The sequence below is a fragment of the Rhamphochromis sp. 'chilingali' genome (genome assembly GCF_963969265.1).
Source record: "Rhamphochromis sp. 'chilingali' genome assembly, chromosome: 5".
Lineage (NCBI taxonomy): Eukaryota > Metazoa > Chordata > Actinopteri > Cichliformes > Cichlidae > Rhamphochromis > Rhamphochromis sp. 'chilingali'.
Window position 1 is genome coordinate 11,905,772 of NC_137932.1, and position 26,048 is coordinate 11,931,819.

Below are 26,048 nucleotides of genomic sequence, written 5' to 3' on the forward strand. Positions count from 1 at the left end.
AATTTCAATCGAGTTGAGCGTCTGAAGTTATTTCATTCCAATATCTCGAGCTTTTCAAACTCAAGGATTAGCGTGATAGATATTGAACACTTCTCCAAATTCCTCGACATTGATTTCCACAGTGGAAAATGACTTCTCATATGCATCAAATTAAAAGGAAATTCAATTAGAAACAAGGCAATTAAAGCGGCCACTGATGACACGTAGTGGTTTTGCCGATTCGTCAGGCAGCAGATAGCTGTGAGACAGGAGTTCTGGAGATGAATCCTCTTGGGTCTTGTTTAATGCATGTGACATTTTCCCTCATAAAAGTCATTAAATGACATCTCAGAATAACCATCTACAAGTCGAACGGCGTCACAGAAAGGGGATGCAGCAGCAGGCACAAAGAAAAGGATGATATTTACTTATCCACAAGGGTACTGTGAGGGGAAAATAACCTTTTACAAGATGTTTTAATGAGATTTCTGTCTCACCAAGTCAGCATAATAGGCAGCTGAAGTTATGACATAAGTGATACAATCTGACCCTCTTAGATTAACTGATCATAATAATAATAGCAGTTTAGCTTATCAAGCTTGTGTAGCTTTACAATTTCCAGCTACTTAGAGTCTCATTGAAGGTTAAAGTGGTTCTGCTAATTACTACGTCTTCATTGGTGCTTCTTAAAAATAAATTATAACCACAACAACCTCCTACTCTTTCCCTCTACCCTAGAAGTAACCTAGACGTTTCATATTTCCTGAGGGAAAAGCCAAAATCCTTCTTGGATAGATCTACAATCACAGCACGGCCGGAGACGATTCCCTAAAAACTAAAAACGGCAACAGTGTGGCCAAACACGTCTGCAGTCGCTTTGCTGGTGGGTGGTGGGAATTTGTCACTGTCACACGCTCAGAGACTTCCATGAATAATCATGAGCGTGCACTTGAATGATTAGTAGCATATCTGGATATTCAAAGACACAGAATCAGGGAAATATCTGAGTAAGCACGAGGAAGATTTCAAGAACTATTTTTCCCCCCCACTGACAGCAGCCTGCCAGGCTTATCACCAAGTGTCTGTGACAGGTGATAAGTGCCTGCATTCACCACCTGACATCTTCTGTCTCTCACCGCTCCACCTCCACCCTCCCTTAAAAAGCCACCCCCATCTTTCCTATAATAGCATCCCCCTTTTTTGGGCTTTTGAGTTACGGTTCAAATAGTTTAGGATTCCTATTAAAACTTCCTAAACTAGACATCCTGAGGAGCACACTGTCACAGTGAGCAGAGTGGCTGTTTTTTTTTTTTTTTTTTTTTGGGGGGGGGGTGTTATTGCTAGGCTCAACCCCACCATAACCGTTTGGCACCATTTCACAGTGCCAAATGTCTCCTAACACAAACACAGACAGACAGCACAACCAAAGATTTCTTCGAATGTCGAGAGGGTGCCAGTGGTGAAATGGGAAAGCATATGAGGTTGCCAGCATGATGCAATAAATACACCAAACTTATGTGAAGCCATTTCAGTTTCCCCACAAAATGTCACTTGAACTGCTCACTACAGGGGGTGGACAAAGACACAGTTTTAATCAGAGGCCCTTTGTCAGCCCGGAGAAAAGAGGCAGAGTATGAAAGGAGATGGGAGACGAGATGGGGAGGAGTTTGGGGAAATGAATGTTTCAGAGAGAGGCACTGATGTCCCAAGGATGTCACGGCACAAAAAGCGACCTGTGATTAGTCCTGGAGATGGATTTAGACTTGAATTCAAACAACAAATTAGGTGGAATTTTAAAACTGCCTCCAAGGCCGAATGTGTGGATGTGAGAGAGGAGGATACTGCTGTAGACTAGCTTCAATTTGAAATAGAAAAAATATATATCACTGCTTGTGTCTCTAAATACATTTCTGTGTACAGTTTTCTGTGAATACTTTATATATTTATTTAGTTAGGACAGTGCATGTTAATGAACATAAATGTAAAAAAAAATTACATGAATGTAAACATACCAGATTATAGCCAAGGGCTAATTTCCATCTGTTGTCCTTAAGCATAAAAATAGACATAATAATTCATAAAAATTCATCATTCATTCATAATAAAAACTCCATCACCAAACTTACACATACACACCATTCTGTTCCCAAATAAAACATTAAAACTATACAACTCATACACGATCACACACTTGATTTGTCCATAACCACTTTTTAACCTTTGCCTTAAACAAATTGAGTGTAGAGCATTCTCTAATGGGTTGAGGAAGACTGTTCCACAGATGGCCACCCTGGACAGAAAGGACGTTCTGCCCAAATGCTGTCCGTCTGTGGGGTATAAACAAGTCTCCTCGGATTGTAGCTCGAGTGGTCCTGTCTGAGCTTTCTTTATGCCTAATGAACTGCTTTAGTGGTGGTGGAGCAAGGGAGTGTAAGACTTTATATATTAAACTCACTCTTTTAAGTTTCACTAAGTTATTGAAGTTCAGTAATTTATAATTTTTTAACACATGACAGTGGTGGTGGGAAGTCGGTTTTTGTCAAGTAGTTTTAAACTTCTTTTATAAATGTTTTCAATAGTTTTAAGTGTTGTTGGACAAGCAAGTGACCAGGACGTCAAACAATAGTCCATATGAGAGATGATCATTGAGTAAAAATAAGTTTTTGCAACATTCATATTTAAATTATTACGTATATGATTAAAATTTCGATTATTAAATTTAAGTACCTGGGACACTTTATTTATGTGTCCCAGGTACTTAAATACCCCTGTGTTTTGTTTGTGTGTTTGTATGAGTGGGTGGACGCAGGTTCATTGGCTGGCCACATCTGTGATCACAGGCTGTTGTTGACTCTAAAGTTATAAAGCCTGTCCTCTGAGTCACTGGCTTTCACATCTGAACCCTTTCTAGTGCCAAGATGCAGGCCCAAACCCAAAGCAGGTGTCCCTCCCCTCTCTCTCTATATATAAATCCCATGTTTGTCTTCGTCTAGACATTACCTAGCTCTTTAAAGGGGACCTATCATATAAAACAAAGATTTTTTTCAGACGCCCTTACTGTTGACATCCAAATTAAGAGGGTAAGAAGCAGCCAGGTGCTGCTAATCAAATGCTAATCAAGTGCACCTCAGCACCAGTAAGTGTGAGCACCTCTATAAAAGCAGAAGCTTTGGCAGTTTACTGTTCTGGAGAAAGTGGGTGTGTGAATACAATGCCAGACTTCCCAGGTATGGACATCCCAGCAAATTCACACCATGAAATGCCCCAAGAGCTACATCTCAGACTACAGACCTCAATCGGCAGCTTAAATGTTAAAAATGTTAAAGTTCATGAGAGTACAAAGAGAAAAGAACTTAACAAGCATGGATTGTTTGAAGATAAAGAGAGAAATCCTCTCTGAAAAACAAAAAACAAAGCACAAGACTTCTGGAACAATGCCCTTTGACTATAATGCGTTTGGCAAACAGCATATCAGCTCTAACACCTCACACCAACTATTAAGCACGGTGGCGGAGGGGTGATGATTTGAGCTTGTTTGACAGCCACAGGGAACCTCACAGCCATAAACTCCTCTGTGTAACAAATATGAGGCTGACAGCTAAATAGTGACTGAAATGCTGTGGCGGGACCTCAAGAGAGCGGTGCATAAACAAATACCTACAAACCTCAACGAAGTGAAGCCACGTTGTAAAAAAGATTGGTTCAAAATGTCTCCACAATAGTGTCAGAGACTGAAAGTCAGGCAGAAAACGGTGTTGTCTTGTTATTCAATCTAAAAATGGCTTTACATGCCTCTTCCTCTAAAAACACAAGGCTTTTAGACACCATTCACAAGGCTGTACATAAACATTGTATTATTAACATGATTTAACACTTAAGCCTCTTAATACCGTCCAGCAAAAAAGATTATTATGAAATTTTGTTTTTCTTCATTACTGCCTATATGCACACAAACGCATCACCAAATAAACAACAACAGACAGATTTTCTACATAAAAATAAAACTATAGAAGCTGAGATTGTGACCACACTTAATAATATAGAATCTTTTGGAAAATGGATTCATCAAACTTTTTTTGAAGACATTTAACTAGTTACCGAAACATGACTGTATCTTTAAATCTTCATAGCTGTAGCTTTTATTGTGGACTGTTCTGTGGACAGTGAACAAGTGGGGTTTTTCCCTTGTGTAAATGGCCATTTGACAATTTTAACTGAGACGGTGACATTTCCACTCAGGGCACAGGATGATTTAGGAGGGCAACCTGAAAAAACGCTACCACTTTATCATCCTAAAAATAAATACAGGCAGTAACAGCGTTATAAAAGAAACCAGAGAGCAGCAGAACTGATAAATGATAGCTGAAATAGAGTTTTCTAACCGCTACACAAAAATAAGTGTAGATCTGGTTAAGGCAGCAATTTACTGACGTACAGTTAGATGTTTTTTGGATAATGAGGTCCTTTATACTTTCAAAACTGACATCTCCTAAGCAGTAGAAAAGCTGTCCTGGACGCCATTTCTGCCCGTTTAAGCAAAAACCTGCAGTTTGGAGTGATTTGGCAAAAAATTAGAATGGGAAGCGAGATGTCTAGCTAAAGTCATTACAGCCACTGTTAGAAGAATATGGGAAGCAGTCCTGGGATTCAGCCAAATATTATCTATTCAAAAGGAAGTGCTACTGTTGAACTGAATGTGAAATGTGCAGGTGAAACAGCCTGAATGGTAATTTACAGACAAAAACCAATCGCGAGAGAAAGAAGTTGTTAATTGGACGACAAAGAAAATGCACAGAAAATACAAAGGAAAAACAAATAGCTACTAAGATCCATGACCAGGCGGTGTTTACCGGAGGTCACAAGAGGTTACAGCTCTGACGCACAAAAGAAAAAACTGAAAAGATCAGATAATAATGAGCCATTTCACAATCAGCTCTCAGCATTTTCAAAATGCAGATCATTTCGGTCTGCACCATACTGCCCGCATCTGAATCTACCTTGAGATGAATAAAGATGTCATAAATGTGCAAACTTCAACTTTTCTACCAAATCTGTTACTTAAAAGGCAGAAAAGATCGTATGACAGTAAAGACTGTTTTCACACCTGAAACAAACACAATGTCAGGAGATTCAAATCAGGACATTAAATAAATGTAAATGGTAAATAGACCGGTTCTATATAGAGCTTTTCGATTCCACGCTCAAAGCACTCAGGAGGTAGGAGACGGTCAAAAGTAGCAGTTGCTCCTGATCACTTGAGTGTGAATGCATAGTCTACTTGAGCACTCACAGCACTTTATACAGCATGCCTCGTTCACCCATTCAAACCCCATCATACCATTATCATCAGTCAACACCAGTCATTTTCTGCACCTACTATCTAATCGGCTTTAATCACCAAGGTGTCGAACCACCAACCTTCTGATTTGTGGATGACCTGCTGAAAGGGTTTAGACAATGATGCTGCCTGAGTAGAGCGTCCAAGAGACATGACACATGGCACCAGCCTGCTCACTGTCACTTCAACAGACAGTTGCCTACATTATTCTCAGATAAGTACAAATGAACTTTGCACGGACTTAACTTTGGGGAACTGACCGTTTTAAAGGAAGAAGTTATTGCAAAATTACAAAAGGGTCATGCCCTATAAATACTCCCTTAAAAGCCTTAGAGGTCCTTTAGGAGATTACTTTACAAAGTTGCACAGTCTAGACTTGAAATATTCTACTATGGTCATATGCCGCAAAAGGTCATGTAATAAAATTCAGGTGCTTGAGACTACCAGTGGACAAAGAAATCCCAAGAATGAAAATTAAAGCAAAAAATTAAAGCAAACTCAAATTTGATTGGAAAAAAAGACATTTAAAAAAAATCACTCACACACAATCATTCCATTTCAAATAGCATTTTTTTCTAACCTACTACAGCACACAGACAGACGCATGCATACAGTTTATACAGGCACAGTGAGTGCTATCGAAGCCATTTCTCGCCACTTACTTGATGTAATAAGGAACCTTATTCTGAGAAACTGCACGTTGCCAGGGGAGCTGTACAGATGCTGCAGACAGAGAGAGACAAAGATAAAGAGAGCAGTGAGATGAGGGGAAAGACAAAAAGTCGGGCAACTAAAATCTAAACGCCATCTTAATAAATGCTGCACAATTCCACCAAGCAGTGAAATAATCCATTTCGTGTTTGGACCTTGACTTGAAATAATTTTTACATGTAATGCTTCCATTATAACACAGTCTAGATGTATAAGGAAGACTCTCACGGAGCATGAAATTGGGGTGGGGGGGGTGGGGGGGGGGGTTGGGTAAATGGATATTGTTTTCTTGGCAGAAAATCCGGAGGAGGGAGACAATGGGACATGAAAGAAAAGATTTTTTTTTTTTTTTTTTTTTTTTTTTTAAATAGAGGAAGAAAAAACGGGGGGCACAAAACAAGACAAAAAACACAGACAAGCAAGGGAAATCTTAAAAATGACAAGCTGATAAAGTGTTAAAACCAGACAAATATAACTCTTGAGATGTTCTCAAAAGCAATAAGCAGAAATGCTGCTTGATTTATCGCCCTCCCACTTTCCCTCCTCCTTGACACAGCTCTACACTCCGATATAAAGATGAAAAGACAGTAAGAGAAAGAGATTAGGCGAGATTGGGAGATATACGAGATGGATAGGGGACGATAAGAACGCACTACTTTATTGATCCCTCGGGGAATATTAAGCTACTAGTGTAATGAGAGCGAATGTGTGATGGAGAAGATAGTGTCATAGTGCCAGGAAGATGAAAGAAGAGACAGAGTGGTGTTTTGTCTGGGTGCAGTTGCTGAGCTCTCAGCAGCGCTTACTTTGTAAACTCGTGTCTGTTGGTGACACAGCATGCCGGCTGAGCATGCCACCTGCTCTGAATCGCACACCGTCCATTTTGTCTCCGTGTCTGACAGCCAGCAAAGCAAATCAGGTGGAACGGGGAGAACACTAATGGCTGTATGATTATAGAAAATGACGAAAGTCAGAGAGCGAGGGAGAGCGCGACAGAGGCGCAGGGAGCCGGAGTCTGGCTGCTCTGTTTAATGTTCACCCTTCTGCATTTGTCTTTTCTCTCCAGCTTTGTCTCTAACTCTCTATGCTCTGCTAATGACCACTCTAAAGAGGGAGGGAGAGGAAGGAGTCAGTGCAGAGCTGTAATTAAGTCTTGCATTATTCATGAGTGAAGTGGCACGTCTGCACGCTATGTGTATGCGCGTGCACGCGTCCACTGAGCATCCGCGACGGCGAAGCATATGGCTGAGGATGAAAAGACGGGGCATGGGAGAGAAATTGGACGATGTGAAACTGTGTAACTGAGTGGAATCAAACCAAGTCACCCCAAATCTATAATTTCCTTAGAGAAGTAATAGGCTCGGTACTCACTGGAGAGGAAATGTTGGGAGGAGGGGCCAAAGTCTCTGTGGGCTTCTTGAAGGAGCTTCAGTCTGTCATCCACTGCCACCTGTATGATGACCACACACACACACACACACACACACACATAGAGACAGTCAGCTGTGGGCTGGCAGGCTCTGCTCGCACAGACAGAACTTTACAGTGGCTAGACTTGGCGTCATGGTTGGAAAGAATTCAATTTCAGTGCAATTAAGTTACAAGTGGATTTTCTGTAAGACCCCAACTCAAGAAATTTTATTTCCAATAGAGGTATACATATACACAGTATCATGTCTTGACTCGACTCACAGGCACTTGGTGTCAATTTCAGGACATTTAGCATTGTCTGGAAATTATAAAGCAGCTTCAATTAGCTGAGCACATGTCAAACCCACAAACAGCAGGTAACTGAGTGCTTACATGCACGTGTCAGCTAATAAGTATCTACACCGGATGCAGTCAATCACAGTACGGCTGTACGCTCGCACACAATGAGCTCAAAGCCCATAGCAAATCACTGCAGTGACAATTACAGGTAACTGTGGACCAAAATAGACTTGCAGGTCACAAATCCACCATCTAGTGTAGACACATGGTGCTGGGGCCAGAGGGAAACCCATTATCCAGATTTCATGGAAGTGTGCCATGTGCATTCTCAACTTTGATGGTATATGTGACCGTAATGGGAAACAGAGAATTAATGGAAGTTTTTTTTTAAAATTGAAAAATGAAGAGAGAAACTCAACGGGGAAACACATAAGAAGCTAAATCAGGCAGCACACAAGAACACTAAGTTTCCTAAATCTCTACTTTTGAGCTAATCCCACAAAAACAACAAATATATATCAATATGGGGCGATCAGAAACATGCTCCTGCAAAGATCAGAAACGTAACATAGCACCAGAATCACACTGTGCCTATTTGTGTGTTAACATAAAATCGTATATACTTTCAAAATCAATGCTAAAACACTGCTGTTTACTCCATGTTATTATCTCTACTACTACTTCAGCTTGCTTACAAAAACAAACAAAAAAAAAAACACTCCGATATAAAGATGAAAAGACAGTAAGAGAAAGAGATTAGGCGAGATTGGGAGATATACGAGATGAATAGGGCACGATAAGAACGCACTACTTTATTGATCCCTCAGGGAATATTAAGCTACTAGTGTAATGAGAGTGAATGTGTGATGGAGAAGATAGTGTCATAGTGCCAGGAAGATGAAAGAAGAGACAGTGGTGTTTTGTCTGGGTGCAGTTGTAACATAGCACCAGAATCACACTGTGCCTATTTGTGTGTTAACATAAAACCTTATATACTTTCAAAATCAATGCTAAAACACTGCTGTTTACTCCATGTTATTATCTCTACTACTACTTCAGCTTGCTTACAAAAAATTAAAAAAAACTTGTGTGAAAAGCATTTAAGTTATCAATCACTCAGACTCTTACTCCCGCGCTCCTTTGAGAGCCGTGTATTGACCTCTCAGGCACTGCACCTGTGCCCTGCCGCACATGATTTGCTTTGCTCCATCATTCTGACTAGCTGGACAGTATTGGCAGCCTATAATACTGAGACTCGCACATTCACACATGAGCCTCGGGTATTAAGTCAGCCAGATCACAGAGGGATCCTGGAAATGGGTACAGAAAGACCAGTAGCTCAGTTTCTTTTTTGGCCACTTAGTGACTATTATCCTCACTCTCCCGCAGCAAGGAAGATGGTAGCTGTCTGGAAATGAAAACCAAACCATCAAACTACACAGCCAGATCTGGCTTATTAGTGAAGCTGAAGCCGTCCTGCAGACTGAAAGAAATGAAAAGAGCGGACAACAGAGAGAGACAGAATGAAACTAAGCCCTTCTCTGACTCACAATCTAAATTATAGTCATATTCCAGGCAACAAGACTGTTAGTGGGTATCTGTGCAGTGCACTGGAAAAAGAAAAAAATATCACAGGGCTACAAATTAGCACAGCTAACCAGTTTTGCTGAGCGGGGAAGGGGGGCCACATTTCTTTTCCTGCTTAAATTCCCGAATAATGCAACCACACTGTGTGCCTCAATTATAAAGGAAGCTTCAAAAACATTGCACTGGAAAAAAACTCTACATCTGTCTCATGTCCACAGCTGAGCATCTAACCTGTATTCAGTTCCTCTATGTGACAAAGTGGGTGAGAACACCATTTGTCCATATTCTTAGTTAACATTCTTGTTTTGATTTAACCATATTTCATATGTAGTCTGCAATAGGCAAACATCTACTATTGTTTATGTTTTGCACTTTTACAGATTATGTACAATAACATCTTGGTTTAAATCAATTCTGACAAGTTTGTCAAGTTAACATGTTATTTATTTCAACTGTTAATTGGTGTAGTTTGAACTCACCTTACTTACCTGTGTTCCAGGAACAAAAGGAGGAAATTATAGCTTTACTTCCTGTATTTATAGCTTTATAGCTAATAGCTTATAGCTAATCTGAGGTCACAGGAAGAGACCAGGTGAAGAAGTCGGAGAATTTTAGACTGTGTTTATACAGAAATGGATTTATTGGTGCAATATGTATTGATTACACCGTAGCGATTTTATTGCTAGTAAAGAGTAGCAGTATAGGTTTGAGTATGATAATGTTCATCTTACCTACTGAATGGAATAGTCCAGGGGCGAGTGGACTATTTAAGCAAATGAATGCAGGTGTTCAGGGGGGAAAGGACCAGGTCAGTGTAGCTGTGTGCAGTTTGACCTTAATTTCCACTGATTTAAGTTCAGTTATGTTTATTTGAACTGAGTTAACTATGGAGTTGAGCTTCTTCTTCTTCTTTTTGTAAATATGGTTTGATCACAAAATGGTGAATAAATCACTCGCTACACTGGACAGCACCTGTCTCCTGCCATTCTTAGCCGCTTAGGTCAAGTCCCAACGCACTCTACCACTGCAGATCTCAAGCATCACTGGGTATCAATGCCAAGGACCCTAAATCTAAGAGACATGACAGAAAAGCTACTTTGGCATAGCAATCTAGAGATTAAAAACTGACTAACAGTGCACCTTTAAGTTTAAAAATCCCCAATTAGAATACAAAAATGACTGAAACTTGTCTAAAGGATATCAACACAACTCCAGCGCTCATGCTCAAAACCCACTCCTCTATCTCCTTGTAATAACTTGTTAAGAGACTTTTTCACGACTTCTCCTCGAGGTCTGAGACATGTTCAACTCTGAGAAACACTCGTGACTGTCTAGCTGTGACTATCAAGCGTGCAGAGAGCCAAGGATATGACCGGTGCGCTGCGAGAATAGTGGCCAGTGATGTGTAGTGACAAAGTGTCGCACTGAACATAAAGCTGCGTTCAACTAAAACAAGTAAACAGGGAGAGGGACGGCTCCAAATCCCCGTGTGTTCAGCTGACAAAGTAAAATTGGTATACAGTGAAAAAAAGCGAGGGAGACACAAAAAACAAAAACATCGAGACAGCGCAGTCTCCTTTGAAGTCATTTAGACAACTGTGACAAAATATAGAGGAAAAAATGCGCGCGCGCACACACACACACACACAAAAAACCCTACTCCTGCTCCGAAATCTGTAGCTGTTTCAGGGGGATTTAAAGTACCTGCAAAAGTTTCCACCTCATGTTGAGCTGGTCCAGCTGTCTCGAGGCTGTGGATGACAGCTGAATGTCCAATGGTGTCAGCTCAGCAGAAAGCTCATTGACAATTCGAACGTCCTGACGCAACGGGGCAATCTCCTCTCTGAAGGCCTGGGAAAAAGATGATAGCGTATTTGTATTATAGTTGTGAGATTAGCCTAAAATAAATATGCTTTAGTCCAAACTGCTGACTGCTGTTTGTTTATCCCTTTCTTGTTTGACCACCTAAAATCTAACAGGAGATGAAGTTTGCAGCTTCAGCTTTAAAATTTGCATTTAAAAAGTCTCCTCCGTGTACTGTCCTACCTGTCTCCCATATTAGAGACAAGTGCTGCTCTGGTTGCAATCTAATCTATCAATAGACCATTTGATCTAAAGTGGATCGCTAAATGACACGGATATAAAGAAATACGAGTGCCCGGACTGGCTGTACCTCAGGTGATTAAGATCTGAGGTGCAGCAGAGAGAGAAATGAGTGCAACAGCTGAATTTCCTCATGCAGGCTGTGAATCGTGACTTGGCTATTTTCAGTGCCCTTTTGTCCTCCGCTTCTCGACTCTTTCATTTGTTGTTTACAGTTTACAAGAAGATGCTCTCATTTTTCTTGCTTGTTAAATTAAATTTGTTGCTTGTTTCTCGGCCGGTTCTCCTTGGCAAAACGAGACATCCTCAAATATGATGTGTAAACAAACAAGACTATACTGAATATATCCTCAAATGAAGTAGCACTTTCTTTAAAAAAACACACACACACACAAAGTAAATAAAGAACCAGGGAAACCATGTGAAGCATCAAACATTTCTTCTTCTTTTTTTAAAATCAGGATTTTCAAAGATTTTATAACAGAAAACAACAAGATTTGTTAAACAGCACTCAAACTGAGCATATCTGACAGTATAAGAGGGATGGTTATGGTGCATTAGCAAAAATCTGACCCTCTGACTCACCGTGGTTCTATCGATGTGATCCTGCAGAGAGTCGATCAGCAGATCGCCCACAGGCTGCCAGGTAGCTTTGGCCTCCTCTGCCCGAGTCAGCCGCAGGTCAAGCTGGTCCATGGAGCTCTGCAGCTCCTGGAGTCGCTCCAAGGCTCGCTCCATCTGACTCTGCCAACCGCCCACGTGCCCTTTCAGACGCTCCCACCGCTCCCTCACTTCACCAGATTGCTTTCGGATAGCCCGGGCCAAACCTCGGGCCTTCTCCTCTGGTGTGAGATCTGAAAGATAAAAAAAAGAAAATACGGGAAATAAAGAAGCACGCCATTTTGTGGAGAAATGCTCATGGCCTTCATTATTATTTCATATTTTGTTCAGTTATTTCTTCACAATATGGTAATGAAAGGCATTTATTTCAAGACTACTTCTATAAAATGGAAGAAATGATAGAAATGCATTTGTAATGTGTTCACATCCTTGCACTGAACCGGATCTTTTCTTTTATTTCACAGTCCTTGACTTCTTTCCAGCGCTGCAAACAGGCTCCCCCACACTGCTTCACTTGCAAAAATACACATGCTTGTGACGTTTCAGTGCTAGAGCTTCCTAAAAACAACCCTTACCATCTTCAACATTTAATCATTGTTCTCTAAATACGTACTTCTACAACAAAAACACTGAAGAGACCTGTATAAATTTTTATTAAAGTCTCTTCTTTTCTCTTCCTAACATGATGTGGCAGAAGATTCTGAAGAACTACGAGCCATTTATCTGCAAATTTTACTATAATTATACAGCTGAATAAGCCCTTTGTGATCATTTTTTCTTTTATTGCACATTCCTTCAGTAGTTGCACATCTTTCATGTCTAAGTCTGACCCTTCTATGACTCATCTGCAAACCTGACACCCATCGACAAATCAAGCTCCAGGACAATATAAACCCCAGCCCTTCGATCCTCTTTCTGACTTTGTACTGCCTGGTAGAAAAACTACAGTCTTGTCAGAACTGATATGTAGAATTTTCTGACCCTTAGAACTAATTCTTTTGTCCCTTTGTGTCTCAGGTCTACTAACTTCTTTCCAGTAACAACCTGAACTAATCCAAACTGCACACGCGCCTCTTCTCCATCACTCTCGCCAGCCTTGACCTGCTCTCTGACACACTATCTGCCAAATTCAGCTGCATTCAAGTCACAAATACGACCTGCTGAACTATTCACTGTTGTCCCTGAATTCAGCTTTTGAGTCCTCACTTCTTCAGTTAAAGCTTTGATCCCATACTAGGTAAATGAGCGACACTCAACACGAGGAGAATGGAGGAGCAAAGGAGAACAGGAGGGCAGAAAAATAAGAAAAGAAGGTAGGACGCTGAAGCTTTAACTAAAGTCAAGGCTTGATCAAAGAGAAAGACAGGAAAAAAATGAGAGAGACTGAGGGTCTAAGAAATGACAGAAGTCTAAGAAGTCAGAAGGTGAGAAGACATGACGACTGTGGCATATCTGAGGATGCGGTTAGAGAAGAGGAGGGAATAAAAAAAAAAAAGAAAGAGCAGGTATAGGAGAAAACTGCTCCCCAGATAATCATTTTAACTGCAAAAAAGATGAGCAGCTCTCAGGAGTTCTTAGGTCTTATCTCCAGGGTAGTGACTGAATTACCATCTTCACCTGTTGCACCTCTGCAATCTCGCTTTTTCTCATCTTGCTCCCGGCATACAAAAACGCCTGACACTGCAGGAAGCCTCATGTCATTGCTGATACTGATGGTGTCTGTAGTTTATAAAGAAGAATGATGTACACAGGCAAAGTAATGTAAGCTCGTTTGATTGTCTTTACAAAGCATTACTATACTAATACACTATCAGAGTGTTACTCTGACACATTCAATATCCTCTCATTACACCACAAGCACAGCTTCTGATCTTAAATTAGCTCGTTTTAAAAAAAAATCTATTTACTGTATACAATGAGATGACACTTTGATATCTGCATCAAAGACCACAGACAACAAGCCTATCCGTCTGCGCTCTGAAGTCTCGCCACACCCCTACACATTCCCTTGGGTCGGTTTAATTATTTACACAGTAGGGGTTTAGTTAGAAGGGAAATATGCTGACCTAACGAAGACTTCCCTGCTGCACCCAAAAAGAGACAGAGAGGGAATACTGAATGAGTTGGTGTATTTGTAAGCCCAGCTCCTTGTCTATTTATACCAACTTCAACAGAGGTAACAGCTTGAATGATTTTAACCTCAGAAGTGAGGCAAATAAGACCTTAGATTCTGGTTCTTCAAACTGGCTGAAAAGCAGACATTCTTGTGATTGATGACAGGTTAAGGTACCCAAAACAAAACCCTTGTGCAGCAGAAAAGAAGAAGTTTCTTCTGGCAGTTCTCCCATTTACATCAGGTTATCACAGCGGATGGATCCATATATTTGATTTTGCACAGATTTGAATGCTGCCCTTCCAGACACCCGCACCACCAGGTATCTTAAATCCAACTAAAAACCTTTAGCAAATGACTTTGTAGGATGCAAGCTGCAACCTTTTCCAGCTCCTTTTTTTATATTGTGGCTCGCGTTCGGGGGCACCACAGCACGTCATCTGCAACCACCTCACCCTCTCTTTTGCATCACATCAACCCTCTGCATGTCCTCTATCACTACCTTCTCTAGAACTTTCTCTGAGGTCTTTCTCATCCTTACCGCCAGCTCCATATTTCACATCCTTTGTCCAGTGTATGCACTATCCCCCCCGTTACACATGTCCAAACCATCTCCTCTTGCTTTGCTTACACTGTCTCCAAAATGCTTAGCTGGCACTGTCCCACTGACATACTGTGACACTAAATCTGTCCCTCCAGGTCACTCCCAAACATTTTCATCTTCATCCACCTCCTCTCTTTGAGTCAGACCTACCATCTCCAAACCATACATCATAGAGGGTTTCACAACAGTGTTAACAACCTTCCTTTTCAGTGCTGCTGCTATCCTTCTGTCACTATGCCTGAAAAATGAAGACAAGGTATAGGTGCCAAAAACTAGAGTTCTTTCAGGGGCCAAAGGTCCAACTTTACAACAGAAGCAAACATGGAAACTGCTTCAACAAAGACATTTTTGTGTAGCTAATGTATATATGGGTGATCTTTTTTGATAACTCAACAGCCTAAATTGCATTAAATTTAGTGGTGTGGCAGTATTAATTGTGGATGGCTTCAAAACAGGGCTTTACAAAGCAATTTTGTCTTTTTAAGTGTTTACAGTCTGCAGTTTATTACCACGGGCTGCGTCCAAAATCAATGCATTGTTGTTACCCATCTACTATTGTCATACAGTACAATTTTAGAGTGGGAAATTATGTTTCTACAAGATTCTGGCCATGTAAGGGTAGGGCTGTTCGATATAACGATATATATCGGATGACGATATAAAAACGTCTATCGTCAAACGTCAAAATTAACTGTTTACGGCAATATTTTTTCATCGTTTTGATGGTCACTGTAGTGGCTATATTAATGTATTAAAGTTCTCTCTTTCACTCATATTTAATATAATCACACTATGGACGGACAAGCGCCTGTTTTTATGTGTTGTCGTTAGCAACAATGACGGTAAAACCATCGCGTGGCTCCGCTGTCCGCTTGTTTGTTTTCCACGTAAACCTTTCACAATAAAGCTCAAGATCCTGTTGAGACTTTTCAAAATAAACTGAATCACGTGAAAGAGTATGCAGAGAAGCAAAAAAAAGAGCCGTCAGGTGCTAAAAAAATAAACCTTAGACTCAAACTTTGAAAGAAAATGGTTGCCGTTACAACTTGTGTCTAAAAATGTATAGTTTCATGCATTGGTTAAAACACTCGAATCCAGGTAAAGGACGCCGAGATGGAAAAACTAAATGCAAGTCGAGTTGCCCGAGATTCACAGAATTTACAGAAAATATTACATTTTTGTGATTTATATCATTGTCAGGACGATGAGATTTTTGTCATATCGCACAAGGGAAAAAAATGATATGTGAATTACAAAAATAGGCGATTAGTGATTTAAAATCTGTTGAAAACAGACTAGACTAACTAGAGACACAGAGAACTGTGAGTTTCTAATAGTTTTTCATTATGTCATTATCTTCAGATACTTACTATACCTAAAAGATAAAACTGCCTAAGCCTCATTATGAGCTCTGATTTTACCACAATTTACTCAGGAGGTGGAAAAAACTGCATAGCATGGCTTTAATGGACTCGGTAGTGGTGTGCAGTATTTTTAAGCTGCAATTATCTTTTCAAACCTGTTTCCAGGACTGAAAGTTTATATATTCTGTTAGAGATATATATTTTTTTAATGAAAAGGAACAAACCAGTCTTTGGCTGCAGGTTCTTGCGTGGCTCTCCAGGACCCTCAATGGGCTGATCAGCAAGAAACGTCCTCGCCTGGTCCAAAGTGCTGATTACCAAGTGCTCACGCTCCTTCAGTTCTGACCGTAGCGCCTGCGGGAAAAGCACAGAGCAATGGCTTAGAGGGGACTTGATGTATATAAAAATGTTACTAATATCAACCACAAATTTTTTGTAACTTTGTTATGATCTATATATTAAAAAAGTGTTTGAGTTTAATTTTCAAACAGTTATTGCAGGTCCTAGTTTTTGAAATAATATACATACTAATCAACCAGTTCTTAGAGTTCTTGTGATTAAAACACTCACATCAGCCCAATGAACAAACGCAGATGTTTACGTTCTGCCTATCGGCAAGATAACCAACACATTCAATGGCTAATTAGGTGATTGCAGCACAACAAAACAGTTTCCCTGCTCAGTCTTTGCCTATTAAGAAGGAATCAAGAGGTAAGAGAGAGTGTGAGAGAGAGGCTATGTAAGGAGTGTCAGCGGTATTGAAAGCTCTGAGAACAGAGCAGCGATTGAAGTGCGAGTACTGGGTCAAACTGGGCTTCTCCTCTGGGTCTGTGTGAAATTAGCTGAGCAAGGCACAGAATAAAGCGAGTCACTGTAACCCTGCAGGAATAATCATTATAGAGCTTGCTAGTAACACCACACATCCTGCACATCCTCTCACAGCGCCGCTCATATTGAAATGAGCATAGTGCACCACACACTCCAGGCTCTAGTTCATGAAGTTCATGAAGCAATCTGACAAATGCTCTTAACCTTATGTCAAGAGTTCTGCCTCAGCAGAGTGCACGGCAGGCGATGGAACTACATAAAGGGGGTGAGATCGGTATGTAACGGCATAATTGTTCTTGTCTGAATATACATGTGACACCCCGAAGGACTTCATTGCCTATCGGAGTGTGTGATTGCTTTGTGAAGAGGCGATGTAGTTGAAGACACTGTGAAGCTGGTTGACCCGCTCTGATAAAGTCTCACACTTATCAGACTGATCAAACAGTCGACTGCAGCAAAAATGAGATGCAAAAGATTGACGACAAGATGCTGGCTTGGGTGCAATCGTATTACCGGCAACATTTGAAGACGTAAGACAAGAACAATAAGAATCGCCTAGAAGAGAAACTATCCAATCCATATGTATGAGAACACCCCACCACTCCAGCAGCTTACATCCATATACGCACATACCTGAACTCGCACCTTCTGTGTGACCTTCATTATACAATGTCATCACAATCTAATTTCATCCTTTTAGACATTTGTGTGAAGATTTGCCATAATTAGCCTATAATTTCCTGAGTGACCTTAACCCTCTCACCACTTCTTTCAATTCTATTTCACAGTTCACACACGGCTGCTGTGGAAGCATTTAAAAATAAAAAATTTAAATTCTGGAAGTAAGTTCTTGTAAAAGTTGGATTTAGACCAATGCAATGACAATTTCACACAGCCTCCTGCAGACAAATGTACTCTCACCCTGAAATGAAGCATCCTGCTGAACACAAATTAGATCATCCCTGCTAATAAATGGTTTGCTTCGTTCCAATGATTTCCTCCCCGTTCACACAGAGGAAGCATAATAGGCAGGTAGCGCAGAGAGGGGACCTTGAGAGATAGAACGTAAATGAGAGGGGCTTGAGGAAGAGGGAAAGGGGTGTGAGCAGAGATAAGAAAAAGAGGATGAGGAGCTGAGCAGCGAGGACAACTCCCAGTTGATACCAGCACCATTAGTTTTCCATATATTTCCTTTTGTTTTTGCTGTCAGATGTAGAGTGGTGGTTTAAATTAGGAAATGAAATGAGGGTAAAGAGGCTGTTTATTTTCAAAGTTTGTTGCATGTTACTCGGAGTGACGCCAGTAAAATATTCCGATGTCAGTTTTGTAATGTGTTAATCACAGATAACAGCTCAGGTCGATGAACAGCATCCTGGTGGAAACAAATTGCACCTGGTTGAATAATTCAGGGAAGTCTGATTACAGCCAGATGTAGAAGGAACCAACATATATACAGCATCAAAGCAGCAAATGGCTTGTTGAAGCCATTTGTAGAACTGGCTTGTTTATAGATATGTGAAGTTTGACTTCATGTATTACACTTTTAACATCTCCAAAGATCCGTCAGCAAATATTTGCAAGTCTGATAAACCCATGTTATTCACAATAGAAGACAGAAAACAAATACTTAACCTCAGAAAATTAAGAAATATCCACTCATTTTGAATGTGATGGAAGCAACATCAAAAAAAAAGTTGGAACAGTGACACGTTTATTCAATTCAACAGTTGCCTCAAGTCGCTTTATGTTGTTAGTAAAGACCATACAATGACAGAGAAAATGAAGAAAGCTTCAACAGGGTCTGCCAACAGTCTGAGAGCAAAACGTTTTACTGGGGCGATACTGTGAGATGAATGTTGTCCAATTCTTGGCCGATACAGGATTCTAGCTGCTCTACAGTTCTGGGCCTTCTTTGTCTTATTTTTGCATTTCATGATGTGCCAAATGTTTTCAGTTGGTGAAAGGTCAGGACAGGCAGGCAAGCACTGTCCCTTGTGCACAGAGATTTCTCTAAATTCTCTGAATCATTAAATATTAGGCCGTATAGATGATGAGGTATTCAAAGTGTTCTTTATTTTATGTTGAACATCATTACTCTGAAATTTGCAGGGGTTTTTTTGCAGATTGCTGAGCCTCTGCCGATCTTTACTTCTGAGGAGCTCTGCCTCTCTAAGATGCTCTTTTTATACCCAATCATTTTATTTTCATGACAATTAACCCAATTAGTTGCAAAATGTCCCTGCCTCCATTTCTTTATAGAACATTTACTTTTCTAACCTTCGGTAACTCCCAGTCCCAACTTTTTTGAGACATGTTGCAAGCCATCAATTTCAAAATGAACCCCCCCCCCCCCCCCCCCTTTTTTTTTTAACGAAGTATTAATGTTTCACTTTAAACATTCTGCTAAAAATGTGTTTATGACACGCGCACATCATTTTTTCTGGTGTTTTCTTTCATAACACACAGCGTCTCACCTTTTTAAGAATTGGGGTTATATTGTCAGGAATTAATTTCGAGTCACTTCTAAGATAACGCCTACCGATTTCTTACTGAACGTTTGATTTTTCTCCTCTTGTTTGAACATGTATCTCATTTCTCACACACTCATAATTTCTGAGATACTGTATTCTGTTTGCCATGTCTGTTGTGTAATATCACTTCTGTGAAGTGAAATGCAGTGCTGTGTTGTTGCTGCACTGTTTACTTACACTGTGTGTGAGAATAAATTCAAATACAAGCTGGGAAAAAAAAAAAACTGTTGATAAAGATCATGTGGCTCAAAAGCTCAAGAACAGCCTGCAGTAAGGCCACTGTGGTCAAAAGTGAACTCTGCGTCTCAGACGTATTTACTATAATAATACCCATATTAATAATCATGTCACACAGGCATAGTTTGAGTAATACAATAAATGTAATATTATCTTCTAATGTAAACTGGCTCCAAAGAAATGAGCCACAGAAGGCTTTAATATCTGCAACGTGAGCAGCGCCAAGTAATCCTCTTTGTTAGATACAGCCTCGCCGTCTGTTATCCAGCCACTGGGTATCCTTACAGTTCAGGCAGGTGACAGCACAAAACACTTTCACCCAACACTCAACCAAATCTTTTTAGTGAAACCTCAGCACGCGCACATTATCAGAGTTTCACACAGGGACACACTTTTCACGCTTTTTTGAAAGGCGGATATCAAACACATACGCCGCTTTTAAGTTAACAAAAAAAGCTCTTTTTCCCCAAGCAAATCCCAGACAGCCTTTGAGTGATGAGACATAGACATCTAAGTCAAAGATAAAACAGGACAGGTCTTCTCTTTGCTCTTTTTCAACAATTTCCAGGCTCTGGCACATCAGAATATGAGCTGTGATTTATGGAGACTAGAGCAAGAGGGGACTCTTGTCACTTTCACAATGCTTCTGGCATCTACCTTGAAGCTACGAGTGACCGTGACCTTGGCTGTGAGTGTGTGATTATGTCTGTGGGCAAGTGCTTGTGCCCAGGTCTGTGTAAGAGTGTAGTTTGTGGCTGTAGCAGCACAGCAGACTCTTATCACTAAGTGCCCTGTGCTGTGGCGCCAATGAGATAACATCACAACACAGCTTCTTTCAGAGCTCTGCCAAACATCCCTCTTCCTGCTCTCAAAACCCTGCTATCTCGTCCACAATATTACCGTAGCCCTCATCTTCTAGAAGAAATAAGCCTCCCAAAAAGGACTGATACAATATAGAATAGAATAGAATAGAATAGAATTCAACTTTATTGTCATTGCACATGCACAGGTACAGGGCAACGAAATGCAGTTTGCATCCATCCAGAAGTGCTTAGTGATATAGATATATTACAATATATATTAGCAATAATATAGATATGTGAGTATATTACAGAAATGGGTCTATTATGGTATGTTATAATGTACACGGTATGAAGTATGTTGTGAATATTCTATAACTATAAGTATGTACAGGCTGTAGTGAGTACAAGCTATGTACAGGATATGAACAGGATATAAATATGAAAAACTATACAGACTATACAAACAATACAATATACAAACTATACAATATACCATCTCTCAACATAAGAGAGGCACAAGGCAGGAATTTTCAGGCGCCTTTGCAATAAGGGTTCAATCACACTGCGGGAGAAGGGGGAGAAAGTCACAATACTGATGACTTCTTATTTTTCTCTAGCAAAAACTATTTTTAGTTGAGGCCAGAATTTGAACTTGTGTCGTCTGGGCCAAATTAGATTTTACAGTTGCATACAGTTGCACAGTTCATAAAGGAGCCACAGAGTGATTCAACTGGGAAAAAAAATTAATTGCTCCTTTGCCCTCCCAACATTTGCTGTTATCTCAGAATAGCTGAAAGCTAGTGATAGCTGCTAGTAGTTTGAAAACAAATGCTCCACTTAACTAATGCATCCAACCTTGGCCATTGTTAATTTAGTACCAATACCCACAGGCTGTGAAATGCCTGTGGATGTACAAGAAACCTATATGTGACAAATTCGCAGTTGCCGAAATAAAAATATAATTTTTTTCCATGTAAAACATATGTATATTTTACATTGTTGTGTTAGTGCAACTGCAATAATTTACAAGTTTGAGGTCAATTTAGAACCTTTGTTTTTTGAATCGTCACTGCATCACTCTTTAGCATAGTTTTGCAGTACTTAATGAGGTTTGCTGTCACCGATAATTATAACTGCTAACAGCAGCATTGTTCATATACTTCTTTGCTTCTTTAAGCTATCATAGCCTTTAAAAGGTTTATTGCACACTTACCAGAATAATATTAGCATTAATTTAGAGGATTCATCTCCTAACACAGTCCAAATATGCAGTCTCTTTTTAGTAATCTGTTTTGGTTTTGATTAACTCCCAAACCTCTCTCTTCAGCTCATAAATGCTCGACTATACTAACCATCTATGTAGCAATCCGTCCGCTGTTTGGTGCATTAATAGTAGTGATAATAATTGCTTAAATATGCACTTAAACACATTAACTTGTGTTTTTAGACATAACCAACAGTGGATTTTAAATTACACAATTAAGACGAGATTAAAATGCAGACTTTCAGCTTTAATTCAAGGGGTTTAATAGTAAATATTAAATAGTAATAGTAAAAGTATTGCGGTTCAATAAAGTATTGCATTAACGGTTAACAGTGCATCATATTCAAAGGCTCAAAAGTAATTAATTGACAAGCAGCTTTGTGGCCAGATGCAGTCTGTTCCCTTGATGTTCCATGACAAATTAAACCAATAAAAACATCTGTATTTGACTCCAAGTGTATAAGTTGTGTTTTCACCGGATCTCTCAATATGATGTCGGCAGAGATTCTGACGTGAGTGAGGGAAGCGGCCATTAGACCAATAAACCAAAGTAAACCCATAGAGTGATCACAAACACTATGAGAGTGGCCAAAAATTTGGTACATTTTTAAAAAGAATGAACACACTGACCTGCTCAGCAACCCCAAAAGGTCTGAAACACCACATAATAAAACTGAGGTGGATGATCACAGAATTATTTCCATGGTTAAAAAAAACAACAACTTCACATTAAAAACCAAATGACAGGCGAAGTGAAAAACTTTAAATTGTACCTAGATGATCAATGTTCTGCTGGATCCTAGCATCTTGATCCACCTAATCACTGCTGCAGACCATGCATACACATGGCACTGCCCTTTGGCACAAAAGAGACAATAAAGGACCCATGGCGTTGACCTGGTTTGCAATTGCAAATTCCTTTGATTCTAGCTAAATCTGCATCCATGGAATGTGCTGAAACATACCGGATCTAAGGATGCCCCACCCCGGAGCTGACAGGACCCAAAGGATTTGAGGCCAATGTTTCAATACTGCAGGACAAACCCATAGGACCCCCAGCAGATAAGGGCTGGTTTTTGCCAGCAGTGCTTTAGACCATCAACACACACGTCTAGCAATTTCATTAAACTGCAAGTGTAAATGAAGCAGACAAAAACAATTTAAAGTTCCTCAGAAAAAAACCCAGTGGTTAGTTCTAACAAAAGCCCTGTGTCTCCAAAGACACCCTGAGGTAAAGTCCAGCACAGCACTTAAATCCATTTCATTCTCCTTTACTACCTGTCCATTCAAGAGTAAATGGTGCTAATCAATCATTCAGGCACAATGATTAAGATGAGTCCTGTGGCAAATTATTAGACTCTCCCCACTTTAGTTTGAGTAATGGTATGCTACTTAAGCATATTTAGAAGATATGGGGAAGGGGGGTTTAACTAAATTTAAAGTATATTGCCTGTTGCCTGTATTGATTCTGAATGAGTCGAATGAGCTTTTGAAAGAACCAGATTGAACTTGCGTAACAATGCAGACAAGAAACCAACTGTTGCTGAAAGATAAGAGTCGTTAAAGATGCCCACAAGCCTCTGGTCCCTCGTTCCCACTCCTTGATCTAAAAGCTGCTAATTTAATAGAAGAGACTGATGAGTTTAATCGGCTTGATGCTAACAAAGGCATTTTTACTGGGTAATTGAATGTGCAATTAATAAACGCTATTATGGCCATTTTAGAAGAGAAAAACACAGACACTGATCAATACACAGAGGAGGGCGGGAGAAGTAACTCAAGTTAGCACAGACAATACCCACTCAGTCGCCTCACACTTTCAGCACTTCAACAATCAGCTTGTTGAGCTAGATCTGAATGCAGCTGATGTGTTGGAAACCTAAATATTATGAATATAAAAAGATGTACTATGTATACTTTTCCTACTTCCACTAACCTGGGTTCTCATCTACTGTACATAACATCTTTCTCTTTTCTCCTCATTTAATTTTGCTTCTGTTTGCCACTTCCTGTCTATCACTTTCTGCTTGGACCACTGCTCTTTCATATTTTTCTTCCTTCCGATTCTTTAATAACGGCAATATCCGTTGCTCTCTGCTGGGCTAAGTGGCTTAGCCTTCATCTTTTATCTCGCAAAGTCTCCCAAAACAAAAAGAGAATGGAAAAAAAACCCTCACTCTAAGCCTTCCCTACCTCAGAGACACCAATTTCCATATATTTATATCCATGCACATTCCCCCAATCTCTCCGGCAGAGCAGCTGGTACATGCACTGCTCACCAACTGTGTCTGCGTATGTATGTGTGAGCACAGGGGACTTGCAAGTGTGTGTCTGTCAGTGTAAGCAAGTAATAGAGCATGACATGTTCAAAGCCCCAGCTTTTTGTTCTGCTCAGCCACCTCCCCTCATCCTTTTTAGGGTCACCAAGACCTCCAGGCCAATCTACTAAGAACACAGAGGAAGTGAGGGAAAAACATAACACAGGGAAAAAATGGTAAGTGAGACTCCCGCACTTTCAACACGCCAGTTTCATTATTTCCTTTTTTGAGTATTCTCAAAGCTGAATACCTGGAGATGAACAAGGGAAAGCAGAGACGAGAAAATGTGAAAGAAATAGAGAGGAGGAGTGTAAAGAAAAGAGACAAAAAGGCTAGAGACAGGAACCACAGCAAAGGATGACAGAAAATGAGATAAAAGGGCTGAGAGAGGGTAATGAGAAAAGGAAAGTAGAAGTGGACATGAAGGTAGATTAAACTCTGTGGTTACTGCGTGTGCTCTCAGACTCATCGCTTATATAATGGAGCTCATCTGATCAGCTGGGGTAATGCCTTTCTCTTCTCTCTGTAAGGTGTTCAGCAGACACGTGGAGCAAGCCTCATCTCAGATCACTGAGAGCATACTCTGATGAACCCATCTCAATTAAAATCAGAAACAAGATTCCCATAAAGGCTCCAAGTTTGGACTGTCAACCAGGCAAAGTGTGGAAGAGTGTCTCTCTTTTCCCATAATATATAGTTTTTACATAATCTGCTCTGCTTTCTGAGTAACGACTCTTCATTAAGCCATTAAAAGACTATATTTAGCAGACATTACAGCAGCCAAGAAATTGATTGTGTGCCACTGGAAGAGCCCACTCTTAGTCTCTGTGGTCGATCAGTTATGTCTTTTTTTTCCTTCTCCATTTTCTTTCAAAAAAGGGAAAGCACTGAGCACATTGCTCTAATGATTTTTTTCTTTTGAAGTTTGGAATTAGTGCTTTAAGTATTACACACTTTATTATGTGTGCGTGTGTAATTTGTCTTATTTTTTCCCTCTCTTTCATATTTCTTTCTACAAATTATTACAGAAATGCTTCACAAAATTGAAACTCCTTTCTTTTCTATGTGCATGATTGCTTCATTAGCCTCAAACAGTATTGTATCTAACAAATTGCCATCTAAAATTACAAAATGACATTTCAAAATATAGTTTGTCAAACTTCATTGAAAAGTTACACAAAGATGTAGCAGATCAGAGAAGGCATTCAGATACAAATGCGCTTCGCGTATGCTAAGGTGTCGCAACGCAGGAGTACTGAGCTCCGTGTGCGCGTGTGCCAGCTGATCTGTCAGCGTGTCTGTGATCCTTGCGTCTGTGACACATGACTGCACACGTGTTTACTCTCAAGGCGTTTTGGGGAACAAAATAATAGTGTGGCGAACGGGATGCCGAGAAACGCATTATGATGTCAAGAGCGGCCGGCAGGCTCGGAGTAAACAGTAGCCACGGGCTGAGTCATTTATCTGAAAGCAATTACACTCCGGTGCACTATCACAATAACCAGTGGTTACAATAAATAATACAGTGGGGAACACTGCTGACAAACGGCACTGATGGCAAAGGTACGAATGGGTCAGCACAATAAAGGTATTGACTGCTTGTTAGAAAAACTGATTCTGTGTAGTGTAAAAACATCAATAAGTGCAATGATAAAACACGAGAAAGGACACTACTCACTGTACGGCAATGATGTCGAACCTGGCCTTTAAAACTCTACCAATGCAGGATTTGGAAACGAATAAATGTACCATAGCCACACGGCTGCTGGGCTTAACGCTTGAAAAACAATCATCGTTAGCACGGTTATATTTTTAATAACACGTTTGTTTATCTTTATGACAACAACAACGCATCTTGTGCAATTTAATATCTTTATTCTAGTTAATTAGACGTCTGCTCAGGATAAGGAGGGAGGAGTTAGGCTGCTACGATATAA

The 26,048-nt window shown here is 40.2% G+C and overlaps 1 protein-coding gene across 5 annotated transcripts in view; it reads right to left on the minus strand.

The window, feature by feature from the left end:
- The window catches only part of utrn (utrophin), a gene marked incomplete at its 3' end in the record, with an annotated part of 195,649 nt that overhangs the window by 49,905 nt on the left and 119,696 nt on the right, over positions 1-26,048 (minus strand). For all 5 annotated transcript variants that reach the window (XM_080883910.1, XM_080883912.1, XM_080883909.1 and 2 more), the window contains 5 exons: positions 16,355-16,484; positions 12,014-12,282; positions 11,030-11,176; positions 7,400-7,478; positions 5,980-6,040 (listed from right to left, as the gene is read on the minus strand). In XM_080883910.1, coding sequence (XP_080740036.1) covers positions 5,980-6,040; positions 7,400-7,478; positions 11,030-11,176; positions 12,014-12,282; positions 16,355-16,484 — 686 coding nt within the window. The remainder of the gene's footprint in view (positions 1-5,979; positions 6,041-7,399; positions 7,479-11,029; positions 11,177-12,013; positions 12,283-16,354; positions 16,485-26,048) is intronic.